Genomic DNA, 21,829 nt, shown 5'->3' with positions numbered 1-21,829 from the left:
TACCTGATAGGACAACTGAGAAAACACTTTAGTGACATAACATTTTAATCTTTCGGTGCTTGGCGTGTTTGTCAAAAATATTTTAAAAAATGGATGAAAATTCTGAGAATCATGACGTACTTGGAAGGCAAAGCACTAAAAGCTGCAAGGTCAATAAAAGACACCTCTCACTCTGCTAAAATTCTGCTAAAAGACAAGTGCATTCCTACCATAACACCTTTGTTCCCGTCCCCTCTAGTGTGAAGTCCCCCAGTAGCTTGGCATCAGCTGTAGCAGTGTTTGCAGAGTGCTGGTAAACTGAAGCCCAGAGAGATGTCACAGCTGTACTACCGGCGAACTGACAGCTCCTCGTACCGGGACCGCATCCCGCTGAGAATTGTGAGGGCCGAGTCGGAGCTGTCGCCTTTGGAGAAAGCCTACCTTGGAGCTGTGGAGAAGGGGGACTACGCTAGTGTTAAACAGGCTCTGGAGGTGTGTGTGTGTGAATCAAAAATCTAAAAAATCAAAGCCTTAATCTAATTGGATTGATTTAGAAAATATTACAAGATTTATGGGTAACGTACGGACCCATGATTATTTTCTACTCATTTCCAATAACATCTGGGGTCTTTATTTATCTTGACAGGTGTCAGACCGTTAGTAGACACAAAATAGTTAGTCCCACAGTACCTCCGGTGCCCAAAAATGATGCAAAAACAAAACCCCAAAACAAATATAGGCCGTGTCACATAGCAATTCAGTTAACAACACAATGCAATAAGTCAAGAAAAAAAGGGGAAAAAGCTACTCATCCTTTTTTTCTAGAGTGTTAATCTAAAAGCCCCATTATTATGCTCAAATTTTCATGACTTCCTTTTTAGGCCTTTAGCCTAAACTGTTCTTATTATAACCAACTAATGCCAGATGTGATCTCCAAACTATTTAAGAGTACTCTAATGGTTTAGCATTGCACTCCTATAACATTTCTGGACTCTCAATGGGCAGTTTTAAAAAAAGGATCAACATCGATGCAACAGAACCAAATATATCATCTTTTTTATTCCACAAATACTTCTTCCTTGTCAAAACCTGCTGCCTAATACCCACAATGCAACTTGACCGCCGACAGTTCATTCAGGGATTAAGGTGTGTAGTAGCGGCTAAAATAGCCTCAAGCTATTAGCCTCAAGCAGAGATTAGCATAGACTTTATACAATATAGAGAGATATAGTATTCTTTCTAACTCCACACATCCAGATTTTTTCATTTTCAAACTTGTAGTCTTCAGCCCCAAACAACATCACTTGAGGCAATGTATTGAGATTTGGCACAGCTCTCACCGAGTAAAATTCTGTAGACTTTGAGTAGCTCTGTTAGATTTGAAAGGTGTGAGGAGTTTACATTTCTGTTCAAAAATCAATGTGTATTCTGTGTCATTGACTATTTTCCTTTCTAATCAATGATATTCTTTTGAACCAAGACCCAGAGTAGCTCTTGAAACAAGCCTTGATTTTCGATCACAACCTTATTTTGCCAGGAGGCAGAGATCTACTTCAAAATCAACATCAACTGTATCGACCCACTCGGCCGCACGGCTCTGCTGATTGCTATTGAAAATGAGAACCTGGAAATCGTCGAACTCTTGCTGAGCTTCAACGTCTACGTCGGTGATGCCTTGCTGCATGCAATCCGCAAGGAAGTGGTGGGAGCTGTGGAGCTGCTGCTAAATCACAAGAAGCCTAGTGGTGGCATGCAGGTAAGGAGGGGACTGAGAGGGATGGAAGGGTTTTCAAATTAAGATTGCTTTTTTCATGGGGTAGGAGTGTATCAGTTGTTCTGCATGCAGTTGCTTGGAGCTTTTTATACCATCTAAAATAATTGACAACAACAAAAACTGACAGCTCAAACAGCTGTTTTCATAAGACCTGATCAAGAACAGGTCTTACATGAAGAGATTTAATGAGTATGTTCAGTGAGAGAAAATATGATGTATATTTTATCCAAAGTTACAGGATATTATTCATTTTTAATCTTATAGGGATTCAGATTATCTTGAGAACGCTGCTGTTCATTAAAGGACAATTCCGGCGCAAAAATGAACATATTATTTAATAACATGTGTACCCAGTCGACCGTTCTCTGGGACATGTTTTCATGCTAATCGAATGTGTATTTAGCTTGAATTCAGATTTCCATTAATTTCCCTTTGCACTGATTGCTCTCCACTCAAGGAATGTTTTCCTTTTACTTGTTTTTGCCACATGTGTACTGTACACACACACACACACACACACACACACACACACACACACACACACACACACACACACGCTTCCCATGCTCTCTTCCTCTCATCTCCCTATCAAACCACAAAGGAACAGATGTTTTTGTGTTCATCGATCAACTGAGGGTGTTATTGCTGTGCCTGTTGTGTCCTGTTAGAAGCTGTGTATTTGTATTTGATATAATGAAGGGAAAAGGAATCACTGCACACTCACTTTCCTGAAAAGGAAATATGAAAGCAAAAGGAAGCATGTAGGTAAAAAAGAGCATAAGCACAAGAGATAGCTCAGGTGTGTTGTTAAATGGAGGTTGGGGGGGATGCAGAGGCCAAAACTATTCAGCCCAAACCTCTCAGCTGTGACATCTATCAGCCGCAACAATTCCCTTTTATCCTAATGTCTTCGTAAGATAGTGCTTCTTCCTATCGCATGAGTAGGTTGTGAAAATAGATTAGACAGATAGACACTCTAGAGCAACCACATTTCTCCAAGAGAAGCTCATTGATTATATTAAAAGGCTGTCTAGGAAAAGTACATCCTTTCTGCTGCCAGTGTCTTCTCTGAGATTTATTAAAACATAAGATTCAGTTTGTGCTGGAATTGTATTTGTCTTTCTATTTTGCAGGTTTTCTGAATGATGTGTTTGTAATAATCTCTGTAATAATATTTTTGTGGCATATTTGTTGTTTTTGCTGAGGAACACATTGGATATCAGCGTTTTAAACAGCTTTGTGTATTATCCTCTGATATTTGAGTGAGTAGATATGCATCTATCGGAGACACAAACACTGGAGCTCACAGTTTTTCTCAATTAGAAGGGCCTTTGGGGTTCTTCTGTGTTTTGTTGTTTTTTCATATTGTGTCAGTCTTTTCATAGTCCACATTTTGCTCATTGATTTTTGGGTTACTGTGCAACCTACATATGTGCACATGAAGATAGTTAGGTAAGGAAATCCATCTTCCCCCTACATATAACACAGTAAGCATGATCATGCCTGCTTGCATCCACAAAGACATGAGCTTATTTTCCGCACTGTCATTCAAAGACAGAACTGCACAGTGTCCCTTTTTATACCAGCTTTCTCTCAACAACATTTGTGGGGAGGCCCGAAAAGGAGCACAGTAAAAACAAAAGACAAGCTGTGCTTTTGCAGATGCAAATTTCAAGCAGTGTGCTGACGGTGTACGCCTCATTCTAATATGAGTAATACATATGCATTACACGGACAAGTAGGCTATAATTTTGTTTCTTTTCTCCACTATTATTATAACTTCACATCCAGCAGCCTGCACTCCTCTTGCTCCATGCTTGGGCGCAGGATAAGGCTGTGTTGTAGATTATTTGATGTCCCTCCTCCTCCCACCTGGAGAACAGAGTATACAGATTATTAGATCACCCTCCTCTGCGAAATATGACTACTCTAAGACATGGATCTGTGCCACTCTTTGGAGTTGCTGCTGCCCTATGATTGCTCTGAGAGTAAACTACACAAGTTATTAGTGTCCACATGTAAAATGACTTTTGTGTGCAATATGGATGATGAAATCTTTTTGAGAAATTGAACCAATCCCCTGGATAACAAATCTTCATACAATTTTGTATCGACGTGCATGGTCCCCAGAGGATTGATCCTAATGATTTTGGTGATTCTTTGACTTTTGTTTTAGCGTCACCAACAGGTTGACATATTTGACTTTAAATGCAATATCTTAACATATTGCCGAAATGCCATGAAATTTGTCACAGATATCCGTAGTGTGTAGAGGATGAATCTTAATGACCTCGGTGATCCTTTTTATCTAGCGTCACTAGCAGGTCAAAGTTTTCCCTTTTTCAGTGGAACGGTTTGTGAGAGCCGTGTAGTGTTCTAAATCGAACATTTAAATCTATAGGTTAATTTATCTTACTAATTTGTTCAAATGGACACAACGGCTGGAAGAACACATTTTGTTTGTAGACACAAATAAATTAAGGTTTTACAACTTATATAACTGTTAGCTCCACAGCTGTTCCACTTCCCTGGTTGTGTAGTAACAATATAGAAAGGGCCTGCTCCTTTAAGATACTAGACTATCATGTCTTTAACACTAGTCTCTCTCACTAGACCCAGATTCGCTTATTCCCATCTGTCCTCTGTCTGCATCAAGTTGCAATTAGTTCCTAACCTAGCACTGTTTATCCTCTAACCTTCTCTGACACTTTTCTCTCTCCTCCATCACCACAGAATCTGATAATAGGCCTTCAATTAAAAGAAATGAAAAGGTCCAGCTTACTCTTCTGCAGCCCACAGTCATGTATACCCACTGAATGACATGGGAATAGCAAAAGGGCTTAGCTGGAATGTGTGATAAGAGGGATAGGTGGAATGAGTTTCTTTTTAAACATTATGATTTCCTGTGAAATGTGTGAAATACTGATGTTTTTGTACCACACTGTGGCCTATTCCCTTAAGAGCGGTCTTGATATGAATGACATTTTGTATGCGACTCATACCAAGGGCTGCTGCTAAAAGCTCTGCCAGCATTTTTTTTTGGTTCTGCTTGCTTATTCCATTTACCTTCAATGTAAAGACCATAGCACTGTACTCTGGTGAACAAAAGATCTTTCAGGCTGTGTTTAACCAAACCAATTACTTCCACTGTGTGTGCACTGAGCATGTCAGTTAAACCTGACAGAAGGAAAAAAGACTCAGGTCTATAAATTTGTAATAGGTCACATAAGAAGCAACGCAAAGTGCTGCTTCGAGAGTTTCATTCGATTCTTTGTATGTGTGATTAAAGCTTTTATTCTCTCCTCTAACACTGAAAGGTTCCTCCTATCTTATTGGACAAGCAGTTCTCTGACTTCACCCCTGACATCACTCCCATCATCCTCGCTGCACACACCAACAACTATGAAATTATCAAGCTTCTGGTGCAGAAAGGCGTGTCTATGCCGCAGCCACATGAGGTGGGTAAACTATTTGTATTTTGTTATTATCAGCGTAAAAACCCATTATCTCCAGAATGTCAACACCTGTTCTGGGAACCAACTATTGTGGCAGACAGATTAAAGTGCAGTTTGGACATTATATCCAGTGTTTTTTTTTTTGGATGCACATATAAGGACAAAAACTCACTGATTCGGCGATGTAAATAACATACCCAGCCATGACAGTACTTAATTGACATAATGGTTACAGTGTTTGCATTGCAGCACCGAAACATGATCTACTTAACACTAGGAAGCCTCATTAAAATGTGTTCATGCTTTGTTTGATGATGCAGGTGCGCTGTAACTGTGTGGAGTGTGTGTCTAGTTCAGACGTGGACAGCCTGCGGCACTCACGCTCCCGCCTCAACATCTACAAAGCACTGTCTAGTCCCTCGCTAATTGCGCTCTCCAGCGAAGACCCCTTCCTCACTGCGTTCAGGCTCAGCTGGGAGCTGCAGGAGCTCAGCAAGGTGAGGAACATACTTTGGTAGGATTTGATTAGCTGTGTGTTGCATTAATTAACTTCTCTTTGCCCTTTCACGACACTATTATAGGACATCCAATGCCCTGTCAATTTATTAGCCCAGCATTAATATAAATTGCATGTTGTAAATGTCATTTGATTTATTTATTTTTTAATATGAAAAGGGTCAGCTATCAAAACTCACAGAGAAGTATACAAAAACTGGATCATTGCCTGCTAAAGTTCATGATATTTCTAGATTAAATATTATAAAACCAAAAGTTCATTATTATTTTTTTAGGAAAGCTAAATGGATAATAAATATAAGATATTATGTATATTACGATGACTATTATGATGTGTTGCACAACAGGCAGTGTGCAATTTTGTTGGCTAGTGGCAGTTTCTGCATGCAACATGAGCATGTCAATGCAGAGTGATGCAACAGTCTGTGTCTGTGTACTTAATGTATGTGTGTATGTATGTTTGCAATGTTTTAACAGCAGATATTGTTTGTTTTTCCAAGAAAAATTTCCTTTGGGACAATAAAATCTATCTTATCTTATATAACCAGAGGCAAGGCCCCTCCCAGCATTCACAGCTATTTATTCTAGCATCTTTTTGGGCCCTCCTCACATGAGGGCCCTGGGTATTCAGTCCCATTTCCACCCCCAGTCTGACAAGCCTGGACATACCTGTACTCTGAGATTGTCCTTAATATATTGACTTAAATTTCAGCTGCCAGGTTCTTGCAGGTCTCTTGATGTTTAGCGGTATCTGTATTCTGTAAACACTCTTACTAAGGTGGAGAACGAGTTCAAATCAGAGTATGAGGAGCTGTCTCAGCAGTGTAAACAGTTTGCCAAGGACCTCTTGGACCAGACAAGAAGCTCCAGAGAGCTGGAGATGATCCTCAACTACAGAGACGACAACAACTTATTGGAGGAGGAGGGCAACAACGACCTGGCAAGACTCAAACTAGCTATCAAGTACCACCAGAAAGAGGTATGCATGGTACATAATATTAGTGCATAGGTACAGTACAAGCTTGTGATTAAAGACTAATTCATAGCGCCCTGACTGGTTCAGATGGCAAAGGCTTCGAAAGGAGAAAAAAAGTGTGAGTGCCATAGTTTTGAATTAGTAGTTTGATAGATTTGATACTCACTCTGCCATTATATCACAATTAAAACACAAAAACACAATAGTTTGCCAAGGACAAAACATGAAGGACACAGAAACAGCTGCTGCTTTATTTTGGAGGCTGCAGTACTGCAAAGAAAGCCGTGAATATCATCCTTTTGGCCATCAACAAAATTATCTATATGATGATATGGTCTAAAATGATGGTCAAGTGCACCACCTGCCCCCTCTTGTCATGATAATTTAAATCTGACTGTAATATCACAGTTTTGGCCTTTACAATTGTGCAGTATATTAGAAATCATCTGTTTTTTCAGCCTTTGTCCTTGGTTCTCCTCTAGCGTTCCTTTTCCTGTCCTGCATTGTTTGCTACATTGACATAGCTGTCAATTCCACATGCCCCAGGCAACATTTGCTACATGCCAAGCCTGTTGTTTTTGCTGCACCGAGCCAATGTCTTCTCAATGGTGTCACTGCCAGCACTTATGAACTGGTATAATGATTTTGAATCTTTTTTTAATGGTGCCAGAGGCTGGTTTGGATAGGATTGTATCTTTGGCAGCTCACACAGATGACAGATAGGCCCAGCTTGAATTCCATTACCAAAGCATTACATCTGCAAGGTAATACTTGATGCCAAGATTGTAACTGTAGCTGCAGATTGAGGATGCTTACTTCGTCAAATGAAACGTCAATAACACTTCAATTAACACGCCAAATAACACGTCAAATAACACGTTAATAGCTACTCAAAATGGTGTTATTCATTCAAGTCACATCAGTCATTATGTTACTAAAAAGACAATAACCTGTTGCTGGAATTTGTACATGCAGTGCATCCAGTTAAATGTACATACTATATAATCTGTAATATTTAATGCAAAATAAGTACAGTATATTTGTTTTGAATGTGCTGGAAAACAGGTATTAATTAAGTGTTTTTTTTCTTTTACAGTCCAGCAGTTTCCTAAAACTAGTGCATATATTTAACCGTTTTATTCATTCAACTCTGTTGGACCTGAATTGCATTTTAAACACATAAATAATTATGAGGGAAATGGTTCAGACCTCCACAGCAATATTCCTTTCAGTCCACTTATTTCATGCTATTGTCTCTATAGTATGATAAACATTTTCTCAGTGGGTAGAGCCATGAACAATTGGTATGGGGAAAAATGCTAATTAAAAGCTATTTTTTAATTCCTATTGCATATATTAAAGCTTTAGTGCGTAACTTTTTGATATTAATGAACGTCCGTTACATTCAAGCCATTGCCAAATGAGTTGCTACAAAGCTAAGTAAGACTATCAGCTCCACACAACTCTCTCTGGATTTCTCAGTATGGCTATGTTCAGAAGATTCTGTCGTCCGGTGACTTTCGTGCGCAGAAACTCGAGTGAAGATAATTACCTCCTCTGAAGAGTCCATGTTTTTTTTAATCCTCCGTGTCCTCCTTGGCTACTAGCAACTGGGGGGCGCAGTCACGGAAGGCTTGTATCATGTAAATGCGCCGACAGTTTTGTTGTCATTACTTAGAATTCCTCATGGGGGTGGCAGAAACTACACACTATAGCTTTTAATGGGTGTGGTTGCTATATAAACCGTCAGTATGGCTAATAGAGAGTTAGCTTCTATAATGCATTGTATTTTTCTCTTTTAACACCCCAAATATGTTATAATTGTTACTCATGAGTAATACAAGACATGTTTTAGATAATTCATCTGCATACCAACTCATTTGTAATTAGTTATGGCTGTAAACACTTTACAATTATTTACTTTCACTGCATATTTCCCTGTTAAAAGCTTAGTGCTGTTGGTGAATATAAAAGACTTACTAGAAAATCATTTAACAGATGCATGAGCTATGTTTTTCTGGGTTTAATGGAGTATGCGGAAAGCCCGGTTATAGAATTGCTAAGTTATGGGATGGCTTCCTCAGACAACGAGACAGGGGTTAAATAGATAATACACCGCAGAAATGTTCTTCTAATTATAAAGGTGAAAAGTATGAGGAAGCAGACACATTCTTCCCAGGAGCGACTTATAATTCATTCAACTGTCTTTTGCTTGGAGCTCTGCCTGGCTGACAGAGCAGATGCATTTTTGGTGTCTAGATTAATGACGCTGCTGTTTCCTCCTTCATCCATCCAGTTGTTGTGCATCGAGACTTAGCTTGGCAGATGAATATGAAATGTTGAGTCACAAAAGGACAATTGGGTGTAGTGCCAAGTACACAGGTGGACGTGATGATGCAAAGTCCTTTGCCATCTTAACCAACCTGTTGTTGGCAGTAAATCTCTCATTGCAGACACTGTAAACAATCATCCCCTCCTGCTGCCTCTGTTCCACCCAACATCCCCTCTCCACGGGGTGTTTTAATTATTCAGGAGATGTCCCAATATGCCCTTCTCCTGCATCCTATCTATCACACCCTTCGATCGCACTAGGACTTTGATGGAAGACAGTGTCTCATGATGTGGGTAACAATCCACCCAGTTGCCCTTTTTAAATGATAAATGTCCCAGCTGCCATGACTGGTCTGGTTAGCAGTCTTTTGAGGGAATAAATTGATACAGCATAGTATTGCGATATTTTCTGTGACAATACTGTATCGATACACAGATGCCAAGTATCAATCTATTATTATGTATGTGTTGGTCAGTTTGTCTGCTTGACAATCCCATTTTGCATCAATAAAATTGAAGTGAGATGAACACAGAGAAATTTATCTTTTTAGATAAAACATATGTTGACAAAGTTTCCTTTTGGGGACATCATTTGAAATTGGTAAATTTTTGAAGTTGGAAAAAAGGTAATAAATTGCAATATATTGGATTATGTTTAAAATCGCAATAATATCATATCGTGACATAAGTATCGTGATGATATCGTGTGGTGAGGCCTCTGGTGATTCCTACCCTGTGTGTGTGTGTGTGTGTGTGTGTGTGTGTGTGTGTGTGTGTGTGTGTGTGTGTGTGTGTGTGTGTGTGTGTAGTGTATTGATGTAAAACATCTCTTTCTTAGGTCATTTCTCTCTGTTGTCTTTTTTTTTTAAAAGTGAAAATCAGCTATTTCAGCAAAAGCATTTTATCCTATCTTAACCTGTTTCCAAAGTAGTTTCAGGTATTTTCCAAAATCTAATCACATTTTTCTTCCTTCTAATGAGGCAACCTGTCTTATCCTTTCTTGTTTCTAAACTTAAACCGTCATTCTAAAAATAAATCCTTGAAATATGTTGATTCCTGTTGAAAAACAACAATCTTACTGCAGTTTTCTTTCTCTTATTTGTTTATGAATTTTAGACAGTGATGACTTGATTTACAGATTTCTTGCAGAATATATTGTAATGTAGTTACTGGTTTTACCTTTATAGTGTGTGGAGCGACTATAACAGTCCTGCCAAAGAAGATGTGTGAAACTGGATTTCATATAAATTCAACCACACAAGCAAACATTCTATTAACCATTATAAATTGTGGGATTTTTTTTTACATTATGTTGACATGAACAGTTCATTAAGTCAGAGAGAGAAAACATAAAATGTGCAAAGTATTACACAGCATTGAGTATTCACCATATAATTGCTGCTGAAATGAGAATTTGCAGTGGAAATTGTTTAGATCTGTCAATATGACAATGTTTTCTGCTGCAGTCTCCTGCTAAGGTAAAATGACGTGTACAGAGTAAATGTATGAACATATAGAGGTATTTAATGGAATTTAAATTAAAGTGATGTGGCAGATGATCTTAAAGTCAGACATGGTTCTGGCCCCTGCCAGGCATCAATAGTTAAGTGGACGCTAAGTTGGACTGGAAAGGCTTTGCAGAGAGCAGGTATTATCGTCAGGGCATTTTGTCTGTGGTGTGATCACCACTCATCTCTTTCAGCGATTTTGCAGACAGACACTCAAGCTCTTATAATTGACATGACACTCGGCCTGAATGTGTGATCTTTTTTAGTACTGGCAGTGAGTCACGATGTGCATGTTTTTGCCCCTTAACTGAACAAACTGAAGGGCGTTTCTCCCAACCCTCTTATATGTGTTGTGTGCGCTCGCTTACATTTTTGTATTTATCCTCGCATCTGTGTGTGTTTTTTGGCTTTACTGCTGCTGTGCTCCCAGGGTTTAGAAACACAATTTATAATGAGAAATCAGAGAAATCTCCACAGGCCTCTGGTCTAAAGAGCTGAGCCAACAGAGCAGTCTGTGCTTTGATGCAGCGAGAGGCCAAATCAGATAAATATGATCAGTAACCCATACACAATAAAGAGCAGATTATCCTCTCTGACTCCCTGAGGGTTTTAACGGTGGATTACTCTCATTTATACTGATGTACTTGCAACAATGTAGGCGACTTCCTTGAAGATGTAGTTTGACGTTGCCCCCTTGTGATATCTCATAAAAACTGCAATTCAGTATTTCAAGATATTTTTAATGCCTCCATTAAATGGAGATAAAATGATGGATAAGTGGAATGTAGTGAAGGACCATTAGCACTCAGTTGTTTCAGCAATTCATTGCAACAAATATCTGTCTTCACAGTTTAGTCTCCAGTATTGAGCAATGTTCAGCCTTCAAATTATAGTTTTCTTTAAACGAAATGAAATGAATCCACTTGGTCCCAAAGCAAAAATACTCATGCAAATTGTATTTAGAACAGGTGAAATAATCTCACTCTATACTATACTACTAACTGAGCAGTGTTGTTAGGAGGATGTTGTGCTTTATGTTGGTATCTGATTGTTTCTGCAGTGCTCAGTTTATTTTAGAAATGTACACATATTCAGGGACACATTTCGAACGTTTTCAGCACCAGCTTTCATGTTTGTGCCATTTTGCAGTATCATATAAAGTCCATCAACAGCCTGTTTTTGTAAGGATGAGACCAGTTCAGCTGTATCAAAGGTAGTCTCGCTTTGCCAGACCATCCTCCACATGCTGCGGAGGGGGGTCTGGCTAGTCCACATAGCATTCCGGGATGGGAGAAAAAGGTGCTCTCGTTTATTGGCATTTCTTTAAATCAGTCACAATCGTCATAAGCTATACATGGAGCCGTTGCAAAATAGCCTCGGGAAGGAACTTGTTTTGGTGGAACGTGTATGTTCAAAAGTTGTTTTAGTCGTGCGAGAGAAAACTCAGATTGGACAGATAGTCTAGCTAGCTGTCTCAATTTACCATGCAGAGATCTGAGGAGCAGTTAATCCTCATCAATCCACCGAATTTAAAATTCCAACACAAAGAAAGCGGAAGGAAATGGACATCGGCGAAAAGACATGTATCCGGGTGGAATTTCCTGCGGTACCGGAGCAATCCCGGAAGTGGAATGTCGAGGATATAGACTAAACAGTGTGATTATCATTGTGAAGGTTGATTCAGAAATTATCAGGAAGTTCACATACATAATGGAGAGGTAACAAATGAGTGGATGAATGATGACTACACTGTACAGGTGTCTTTCCACATGCATGCAATGTTAAAATAACACCACAGATCAAAAACATAACACTTTGCAAACTCTTACACAATCAGAACGGCTCAGAACCCTTTCCATGTGAGTGTCCATGCAAGCAAAGGTGATCCTGACAAAGAACCATAAACATTTATAAACCAATGGTTTTTCAAGAATGGAAAAAAGTGTCAACTATATGGAGCAAGCTTTTTTTTTGCTTTCTTTGTATTTCAACTCTTACGAAAGCAAAAGGCAGTGAAAACATAGCTAGCTGTAAGTTGTGTGCTTGTCCATGTCTGTGAAAGCGGAGTAGAAGAGATTCAGCAGACGTTTGATGTTAGTAAAGCTGCAGGGGAACCTGTCTTCACAGAGCTAGGAAGCACCCTCACTTATCCACTCACACACTGATACTGTAAGAACTGTCCTGGCACTTTAGGACAGTTGACAGTGTAGAGAGGCAGGAAAGGTTGTAGATAGACACTTGACCAGGAGAGATTCTGTTTGAGTTGTGTGAACAAACCACCTGAGGCAAATAAGACACTTCACTACTGCTGAGTTTTTTTAAGTGATTGTGACAGGCAAAGGTAGGGTGAAATAACAGAGGTGTTTGACATGTTTGGACTGGAAAAGGGAATAGGAAGGGAGTTTGGATAGGAACGTAGCTTTATACAATGACTAGAAGGTAGTCAAGGGGACTCCGGGTGGGAATTCAAAATAGACAGCAGCAAAAATAAAGAAAATGAACAAAGCAAAAACAAATAATAATGTGTCAGTTTCTATTGCCATGGAGCCAAATGTATGAGCATGTATGAGGAGGTACTATAATTGCTTAGCTGTTTTTTTACTCATTCTAATCCCCAGTAACAAAAAGAGAACCACTTTGCCTTTCTGTAAAACAAAATACAGTAAACAATATAACTTATTATTAAGACAGATTTCCCTTGTAAAATAGATGATCTCATTAGGCTTGGAGATTATATTATTAATACAGCTCAAGACAAATATCGGCATGGGTACATTTCCTAATTATTATTAGAGATGGTCCGATACCATTTTTTGCTTCCCGATACCGATTCCGATACCTGAACTTGCGTATCGGCCAATACCGAGTACCGATCCGATACCAGTGTGTCATATATTTTATTATGTTTTAAGAACTGTATACTATCCCTGTATGGATGTGATTTCTATCTTTGTTGTCAGTCTGGCTCAGGTTAAACTCTTTGTGAAACATGAATGCCACAGAATGTTCTTTTATTATCCAGTTTGACAGTCAGTTATAACGGAAAAAGAACATAAATAAACTATTTTTACGTATTTTTTCTTTAGGGCTTTATTACGTGGTATTGGATCGGTGCATAAACTCCAGTACTTCCCGATACCGATAACAGCGTTTTAGGCAGTATCGGAGCCGATACCGATACTGGTATCGGAACATCTCTAATTATTATACTAATTATCTTAATTTCTGGCCTCATTAGCATCCCTGTCAGTATTTAATACATCATGCTGGTTAAGGCAAGGCATCATGCAGCTCAAGTACCTCTTGTTTACTGTCATTAATCAGGAATAATGTTCTGAAAAGCAATAAGAAATGAAAGCTTTTACGAAAGATAAAACTATCAAAGCTATCTTTAAACAGATTGAAACAATTCCATCTATAGCTGCTGCAGACATTAAAACAATTACTCGTTTTTTATTTTATTATTTACTGTGCCAGTAAATGAAAGTACTTCATTAGAAGACTTAGCCTGCACCCATGGGTCTGTTTCAGATTTTGGTTGCAACTTAATGAGGTTAGGCATTTTGTCTATTATAAGGTTCATGCTCAAAAGAGTCATATGCAAAGTGAAAATCAACAGGGGAGCTTTTCCCTTTTTACTTTCCTCTTTATTCTTCTATCGTCAGAATGTTGTTGTGATACAAGTTAAGCCATATCATTGATCATCCATATTATCTTAAGGCTTTCTCTCTCTCTCTCTCTCTCTCTCTCTCTCTCTCTCTCTCTCTCTCTCTCTCTCTCTCTCTTTTCTTCCACTCATCCATGCACTTCATCCCATTCTATATTCCCTCTTTGCATTTTCTCTCAAGTTTTGTGGCAACACTGTGGTTGAAGTATGGAAATATAAGCCATTCTACTTCAGACCCCGATGCAGAAAGGGATCTCTGGTTCCCATGGTAACGGGGCTGCAGAGTTGGTGAACTGGCACTTAACGATGCCGGTTGACACTTTAGCTCTGATATAGAGGCTCAACGTGATATTTCACAACACTGTGTGTGCCTGCGTATGTGTGTTTGCATGAGCCCATGCTGTGAGTCTCTGTGAGACATCTTCAACGTTTTTTCAGCTTAACTGAAAGAGAGATATAGCAGGGACCCCCTACTACATATACTGTATAAAATGAAGTTGCATAATACATTGGGCCTACAAAAATGTGTAGGGTGGCCTAAAGCCTATATACATACCTTTTTTTGCATAGAATACTATGCTATTAAAATAGCCTACTAATTGTTGGCATGATTTTATAAATCATGTTTTAATGTTAAACATACATGTGGCACATTGAATCCTTAGGATTAACTGTATCTGTGGATGGCCTTAGTGACTACCTTACCTATAGGCCAGTAAGCAGTGGAGATTTATAAATACTAATATATGTTAGATTCATGTTATGTTCATGTTGAAAAAACTTAACAATAATTTGGAGACCCCCCTGCATTGACTCTGAGGACCCCCTAGGGGTCCCGGACCACCCGTTGAAGACCCCTGCTCTAGATCATCACCAGATGCTGATGCTTCAGTCCATTTGGCGAAGGCAGTCCCACAGCGCAGCTGCAGTTTTGATGCGTCAATATTTTGACCTCCCTGATCATTTCAAACCTGTACTCAGTTACCAAGAGGTACAGGCAATAACTTTAACAACATTTCCCTTGTTAATCCTTTCATTTTTGTAGTCACATAAGATATTGATGCCACAGCAACACAAAACAACAACAAACAAGCCAAACAACAGAAAAAAAGAAAATATTTCCCACATGGAGATACATGTTGCAGCCATTTTCAATTTATCTTTTTGTGGATAAGAGACATAAAATATTGTCTGTTTTAGATGAAGTTCCAATCATATTCAGACATCTCAGTAAGGAGTACTGTGGTATTATCTCAAGAAAAGCATTAAGAAATACAATGCAGTCATCTAAAAGCATGATCCTCTAGTTTCTTTACAACATGTAGATTCCTTTTTACTGACCTCACAGCCTGGTTCCATTTTTTTTATGTCAAGACAGTTGTTACCTGATTTCCTCGTAAAACATATCCTTTTGTGTAGATGATTACTCTTCAACACATCCTACTCCCAGGGTTAGGCTTAGGGTTAGATGCTAATTCGGGCATGTAGTCACTAGGGCATTATCTTCTATGTAAAACCACTGAAAAGCCTCAGGCTGAGGAAGCTGTCATCATACTCTAGTGTATGAGCAAGGATTTTCTTTTATCTCTCTGTAGATCAAAGAGAAAAGCATAACTCTCCCCTTATTTCTTTAAGTTTGTAGCTCAGCCAAACTGCCAGCAGCTTTTGGCGTCCCGGTGGTACGATGAGTTTCCCGGCTGGAGGCGCCGCCACTGGGCAGGGAAGTTCTTTACCTGTGTCTTTATCGGCCTCCTCTACCCCCTGTTTGCTCTCTGGTACCTCATCGCTCCTAAGAGTCGCCACGGCCTCTTCATCCGCAAGCCTTTTATCAAGTTCATCTGCCACACAGCTTCCTACCTGACCTTTCTATTCCTGCTGCTCCTCGCCTCCCAGCACATTGTCACCACAGAGCAGGACAGGCAGGACAGGCAAGGTCCTGCACCAACCACTGTGGAGTGGATGATCCTGCCCTGGGTGCTGGGTGAGTAAAATGGAGGAGGTCTGATGTATCCTAATGACTTTGGTTATCCCTGGACTTTTCCTCAAGCGCCACCATTAGGTTGACATTTGTACTTTTAAGCGAAATATCTCTACAACTATTGAATGGATTGACATGAAATTTGCCTCTTAAAATGAATTGAAATAACTTGGATCCCTAGACTGTTCATCTTACGCCATCATCACGTCAAAATTGGTTTATGACCAAATACCTGCAGAACTAATGCCATTTCCTTCAGCCTCAGTTGTTCTTTGTGTTCTTTCTAATCTAATGTTAGCATTCAAACATGCTCAACTACTGTAAGATGGTTAACATGGTAAACCGTATACATGCTAAACATCCGCATGTTAGCATTGTCATTGTGTCTTGTTAATACAATTCTAATTCATTCATAACATCCATGCCCATCCAAGTTGGAAGTGCTCCCACTCACTTGAAGTTGTCTATACAGGAAATAAACGTGACTTTATTTGCACAACCTTGGATTTTTTTTTTGTCCATGATACAAGGATATTTATTGAACAGATGATCAGACTCTCTGTATTTTAGGATTCATCTGGGCAGAGATCAAACAAATGTGGGATGGTGGCTTCCAAGACTACGTCCATGACTGGTGGAACCTGATGGACTTTGTCATGAACTCTCTATACCTGGCCACCATATCCCTCAAGATTGTAGCCTACACTAAGGTAACCAATTACCAATGAATAGCATTAAAATAGACAGGTGTGGTGTAACCTCCTTGTGTTCTCACATATATTTGCCATCCTTTGTCCTGTTCAGTACAGTGGCAGTAAACCCAGGAACCAGTGGGAGATGTGGCACCCAACACTCGTAGCTGAGGCAGTGTTTGCCATAGCGAACATTTTCAGTTCCCTGCGCCTCATCTCGCTGTTCACAGCCAACTCTCACCTGGGGCCGCTGCAGATCTCTCTGGGGAGAATGCTGCTGGACATCCTGAAGTTCCTCTTCATCTACTGTCTGGTAAACACACAAATGTTCAAACACAGAATATAAACATGCATACAGAAACACATGGATTGGCTTAAATAATAGCATCCACTTAATTTGCACACACTCTTTTCTCTTTCTCCAGGTCCTGCTTGCCTTTGCTAACGGGCTGAACCAGCTGTACTTTTACTATGAGACCAAGGCTTCCGATGAGAAGGGAAAATGCAAAGGCATCCGCTGTGTGGAACAGAATAACGCTTTCTCCACGTGAGTTCACATGAATCTAAATTTGCATTCTTGCATGTGTAGTGTAGATGTGTGATGTGGAATTTTGTGGCAAAGGAAGAGAGAGTTGTGCGTCTGTGTATATTGCTATTACAGGTTGTAAATGTGTGAAAAAGCTAATAAAAAAAAAAAGCGTTCAGTTGCTAAGAAAAACTGATGTTTTAGCTGAATCTAATTAACAAGTATCTATCCCTTGCAGATTATTTGAGACACTGCAGTCTCTGTTCTGGTCAATCTTTGGTCTGATTAGCCTGTATGTCACCAACGTGGATGCAGACCATCAGTTCACTGAGTTTGTCGGCGCCACCATGTTCGGCACCTACAACATCATCTCACTGGTGGTGCTCCTCAACATGCTCATAGCCATGATGAACAACTCCTATCAGCACATTGCTGTGAGCACAGATCAGACATACTGCAAACAGAAAGCCGCATGAATGTATGGAATTAGATCATCTTTGTGTTGTCAGTGCTTTTCATATGTCCTAATCTCGGTTTCAGGATCATGCAGACATTGAGTGGAAGTTTGCCAGGACAAAGCTGTGGATGAGTTACTTTGAAGAAGGGGCCACTCTGCCAGCCCCGTTTAACATCATCCCCAGCCCCAAATCATTCTGGTACCTCATATGCTGGATAAAGAGGCAAATGTGCAAGAGGACAGAATCCAAGCGCCCCGGGACCTTTGGAACTCTTGGGGTAAGTCAAACACTTAAACACACATTTATATGAGTTTTTCAGAGATAGAAGGAGGAGGGGCTGGTTTGTTACTAATCAATACTTGTCAATACTAAAAAATATTTGTCAAAGAATATAATCCATTATTTTCGGATGTTAGAAATCTCATTTTAGAGCAAAAGCCTTTACTGTTTGTGCTGCAACACTCAGGGGCCATATGCAGTGAGACCGCAGACAACAAAGGTAAATACAAATGTGTGATACTGTGAAGAAAAACTAAATATGCTTTTTCCCTCATCTCCCACTCTTTTTCTTATGCATCTTCTCTGGCATCTGCTGTCTGTGCAGAGGCGAGCAGCAGAGAACCTGAGGGTAAACCATCAGTATCAGGTAAATGTAGTCTCTTTCACAGATACCTGAGAACGATTGCTGTGTGTGTGTGTGTGTGTGTGTGTGTGTGTGTGTGTGTGTGTGTGTGTGTGTGTGTGTGTGTGTGTGTGTGTGTGTGTGTGTGAAGAGAGTAACAGATCACACAGATAGTCTTTCTACACTTTCAATTTCAGTGCGATGTTCATCACCGTTCTCTGTAAAGGATTTCCTATTTGTCCATCTGCAGGTGGTTAGTGTTGCATTTTTATATGAGATGCAGCTTGAAATGTGTTTCCTTTTCTACATATACAGTATATTCGTCATCTGTTTCCTGAGTTTTTGTATTGAAGCTACACTTTTTCATTCAATATTAGAGGATGTAAATGTATTCAAAGGCCTTTTTTCCACTGATGTAGGAGGTACTAAGGAACTTGGTGAAACGTTATGTGGCTGCCATGATCAGAGATGCCAAGACAGAGGAAGGCCTGACTGAGGAGAACTTCAAGGTAGACCCAGTTCCTACAGAGAAAAGAATAAGTGGCGAAAATCAATGTTTCTGTATTAACAATAGATCCCGTAACTTAATTTATGTGACGGGTCGCTTGTACTGTAGTGACGAACCCACAGAGAATTATCTCTGCAGTTGGAGCGGTGCTTTATAGCATCTATCCGCTAATTGTTTCAGTTTTCAGGCCCGCAACTTTGCTGTTTTGGTTCAGCAGCTAAAGAGCCAGACATTTCCCTCAGGAGTTGGCGGAGACTAAAACTAGAGCTACTGTAAAAGGAGAGTGAATATTTGACTTGCTTTTATCAGGTGGACACAATCGACTCCAAATGAATTCCAATGTTGCTCTGTGTCTACTGGATGTGTAAATAGGCCACTGTCTGCTAACAAGTTTGCCACATCAACTTAAAAAACCCAGTCTGTGTTGGGTTAATAGCTCTGCTACCTTCAAGTGGCCAAACAAATCAGTTACTGCAGGCTTAAAGACTGAATTGCAATATTTAGTTTTAGTCAGCAACATAAAATTACATTTCCCATACATGTAGAAAGAGCTAAATCAGCCATAATGTATCAGTATAAACTTTTGCCTTGTTAAGGCATATTGTCAATTATTTATCAACATTGATTTGAATCTTCTAAGACATGGAAATGCCTAAAAACAAATATGTCCCACATGAAAATGTTCATGTGTGCTTTGAGAGGAAATAAAAAGGGAAAGGAAAGGTGCTATATAATTATTTAATGAATGTATCCACTTGGTATTGACTGAGTTGAAATTGAATTGATACTCTGCAGTAGCCTGACAAGCCGGACCCACATCAAGATGTTGGGTCTGGGAACTCACCATTGGCAGGGCTCAATCCGAGGGGCGGGATAAACGGTTGTCTTTCAAATTCTCTCTGCACACAATAAGATAGCGCTACAACCAACCAGAGCAACGCTAGTTGATAGATTACACTTTTTGCCAAAACTCCTAACACATCTTCCTTTTTTAAGAATGACTTCAGTGCTCAGTAACTCCAAGTCTTCCAGAGCCGAGTCGAAAGACCGCTGTTCGCCAGCAGCAGCAGCCATCTTCTTTGTTTTCAAGTAGCAGGGAATTCACACGGAACCGTCAAGCCGTCCTTATGTTAAGCCCGCCCACCGACTCTATACATGATGTGATTGGCCTGACCAGAATTTGTTTTTTCAAGCTCGCAAGCCAACGGAGAGTTGCTAGACTGACCCTGGCTGCAAAATACATTTGCTGCCGCTAGGGTGTGTCTAGATTTCTAGGCTAACTTTGCAGACTTCTCTGCAAATACTAACAACTGTGGCTGCTAGTCAAATGAAAAACAATTAATTTAGCAGGGGAGCTCACTTTTTGCTTTGCTCTCCCAGGAGCTGAAACAAGATATCTCCAGTTTTCGTTACGAGGTGATGGGCATGGTGAAGACAGGGAAGCCTCCCCTACAGGGGGCAAAGGCCAGTGGCAGCTCAGTGGAGTCCAGTCTTGCTTACCCCAATGCCTCGCTCAAGGTTTCTTCCTCCCCTCAGACCAGCCAGGTGAAAAGAAAACTCAACCGATTCAAGATCATCGCATCCATCCTCAAGCAGGGCAGTTCTACAGCTTCACCCAGGCCACCTGAAGCCTCCAACGGTCTACCTTACGGACTTGTGGTCTCTGATGAGAGCTCCGGCAAAAAGTCAAGCCAGAAGAGAAATACCCCCAAAGACATCACTGACTTTGGCCTGTTCCAGAAACACCACTGGGGCAGCAATGAAGCCACATCAAGTGCAGGAGAGATGTACTCTTTGTCAGAGGAAGCGGGGGAGTCCGGGGGCTCAGATGCAGAGCAGCAGGACAAAGAGCATAGGGCAACAGGTAAGGATGAGAAAGGACTCCTGCAGACAGAAAAGGAGGAGGAAGCAGCAGTAAATGAGGACCTAAATGAAAACGGCGAGGTCTCGAACACCAATAACAGCTCGAATGAAGATGGAAAAAAAGAAACCGAGGAGAAAGATAAAGAGAGTTTACCCTGCAGTGACTCCGTAGCTATAGTGGATGTTTGACAGGGTCATCCAGAGAAGAAGCATAAGATGCGATGTTACATGAGAGTAATTACATGCAAGTAATGCTGGAATGAAGACAGAGAGACAATGTGAGCTTCAAGTGAGGATGTTTTTGTTGCAAGAAGTCTAACTGTTCCAGTCATTACTAAACTAATAATCAGATTTGATCTTTGAAGACTCAGGGAGGCTTTTGGTGTAAGTGTTTTAAATGTTGTTATATTAACAGTGGTGATTCAGCAAAGCTAAACGGAGCTCTGTGTTAACATTTCAAGGATTTAGATTTTAGGATGAAGTAATTTCATTTTATCTCATCCCTACTGATGATTGGAAATTAATCTTTCCTGAAACTGATAATTTCCTCTTTGTTAACCTCTCTCTCTCTCTCTCTCTCTCTCTCTCTCTGTTCCTTACCTGATGTGTGCCCTTCTCTTCAAGTTATCCATCACTCACTCTCCTTTATTAATCTCTCTCTATCTCTTTTCTTTTCCCGTTTATCTCTACACCGCTTAACTTTCCCCATCCTTATCTCACTAGAGCAATGGATGTGTTCTGTGTTAGACCCGACTCTCTGCCTTACTCTGTTTTTGCACTTTACACACTTTACACTGGCATGCAGTATCTCAAAGATGTGTCAAGATCATGCAACAACAATTCTGTCAATGTTTTTCTATGCAAAAACCTAGGATTGTGATTCTCATCATTGTGAAGAGTACATTTAACAGTGAGTTCATGACAGGTATTGTCATATGTAAAGTAGAACGTGACTGATGAAGAATAATAAAATATA

At 40.0% G+C, this 21,829-nt stretch overlaps 1 protein-coding gene across 2 annotated transcripts; it reads left to right on the top strand.

Moving 5' to 3' along the window:
• The first annotated feature begins 263 nt into the window (after positions 1-263).
• LOC144527590 (short transient receptor potential channel 4-like) lies at positions 264-21,829 on the top strand. Of its 2 annotated transcripts, XM_078265744.1 has the most exons (14): positions 264-471; positions 1,517-1,735; positions 5,071-5,211; positions 5,529-5,705; positions 6,503-6,703; positions 15,842-16,187; positions 16,755-16,894; positions 16,989-17,189; positions 17,302-17,423; positions 17,641-17,836; positions 17,943-18,137; positions 18,465-18,506; positions 18,902-18,991; positions 20,371-21,829. In XM_078265744.1, exons 1-14 carry the CDS (start codon positions 313-315, stop codon positions 21,040-21,042), a joined length of 2,901 nt encoding a protein of 966 aa, XP_078121870.1. In that variant the 5' UTR covers positions 264-312; the 3' UTR covers positions 21,043-21,829. The 2 variants fall into 2 exon arrangements, with proteins under 2 accessions (XP_078121870.1, XP_078121871.1); XM_078265745.1 differs by lacking the exon at positions 17,943-18,137.

Source organism: Sander vitreus, chromosome 13 (assembly GCF_031162955.1).
Source record: "Sander vitreus isolate 19-12246 chromosome 13, sanVit1, whole genome shotgun sequence".
Classification (NCBI taxonomy): Eukaryota; Metazoa; Chordata; class Actinopteri; order Perciformes; family Percidae; genus Sander; species Sander vitreus.
Note: the sequence above shows the minus strand (reverse complement) of the source record. Positions and strands in the feature narration are given on the sequence as shown.

Excerpts from the sequence above, each read along its gene's own strand:
- LOC144527590 (XM_078265744.1), top strand. The coding sequence starts at position 313 with ATGTCACAGCTGTACTACCGGCGAACTGACAGCTCCTCGTACCGGGAC. Across the intron at positions 1,736-5,070 it reads AGCCTAGTGGTGGCATGCAG|GTTCCTCCTATCTTATTGGA; the intron begins GTAAGGAGGGGA and ends TAACACTGAAAG. Across the intron at positions 17,424-17,640 it reads CAGAATAACGCTTTCTCCAC|ATTATTTGAGACACTGCAGT; the intron begins GTGAGTTCACAT and ends TATCCCTTGCAG.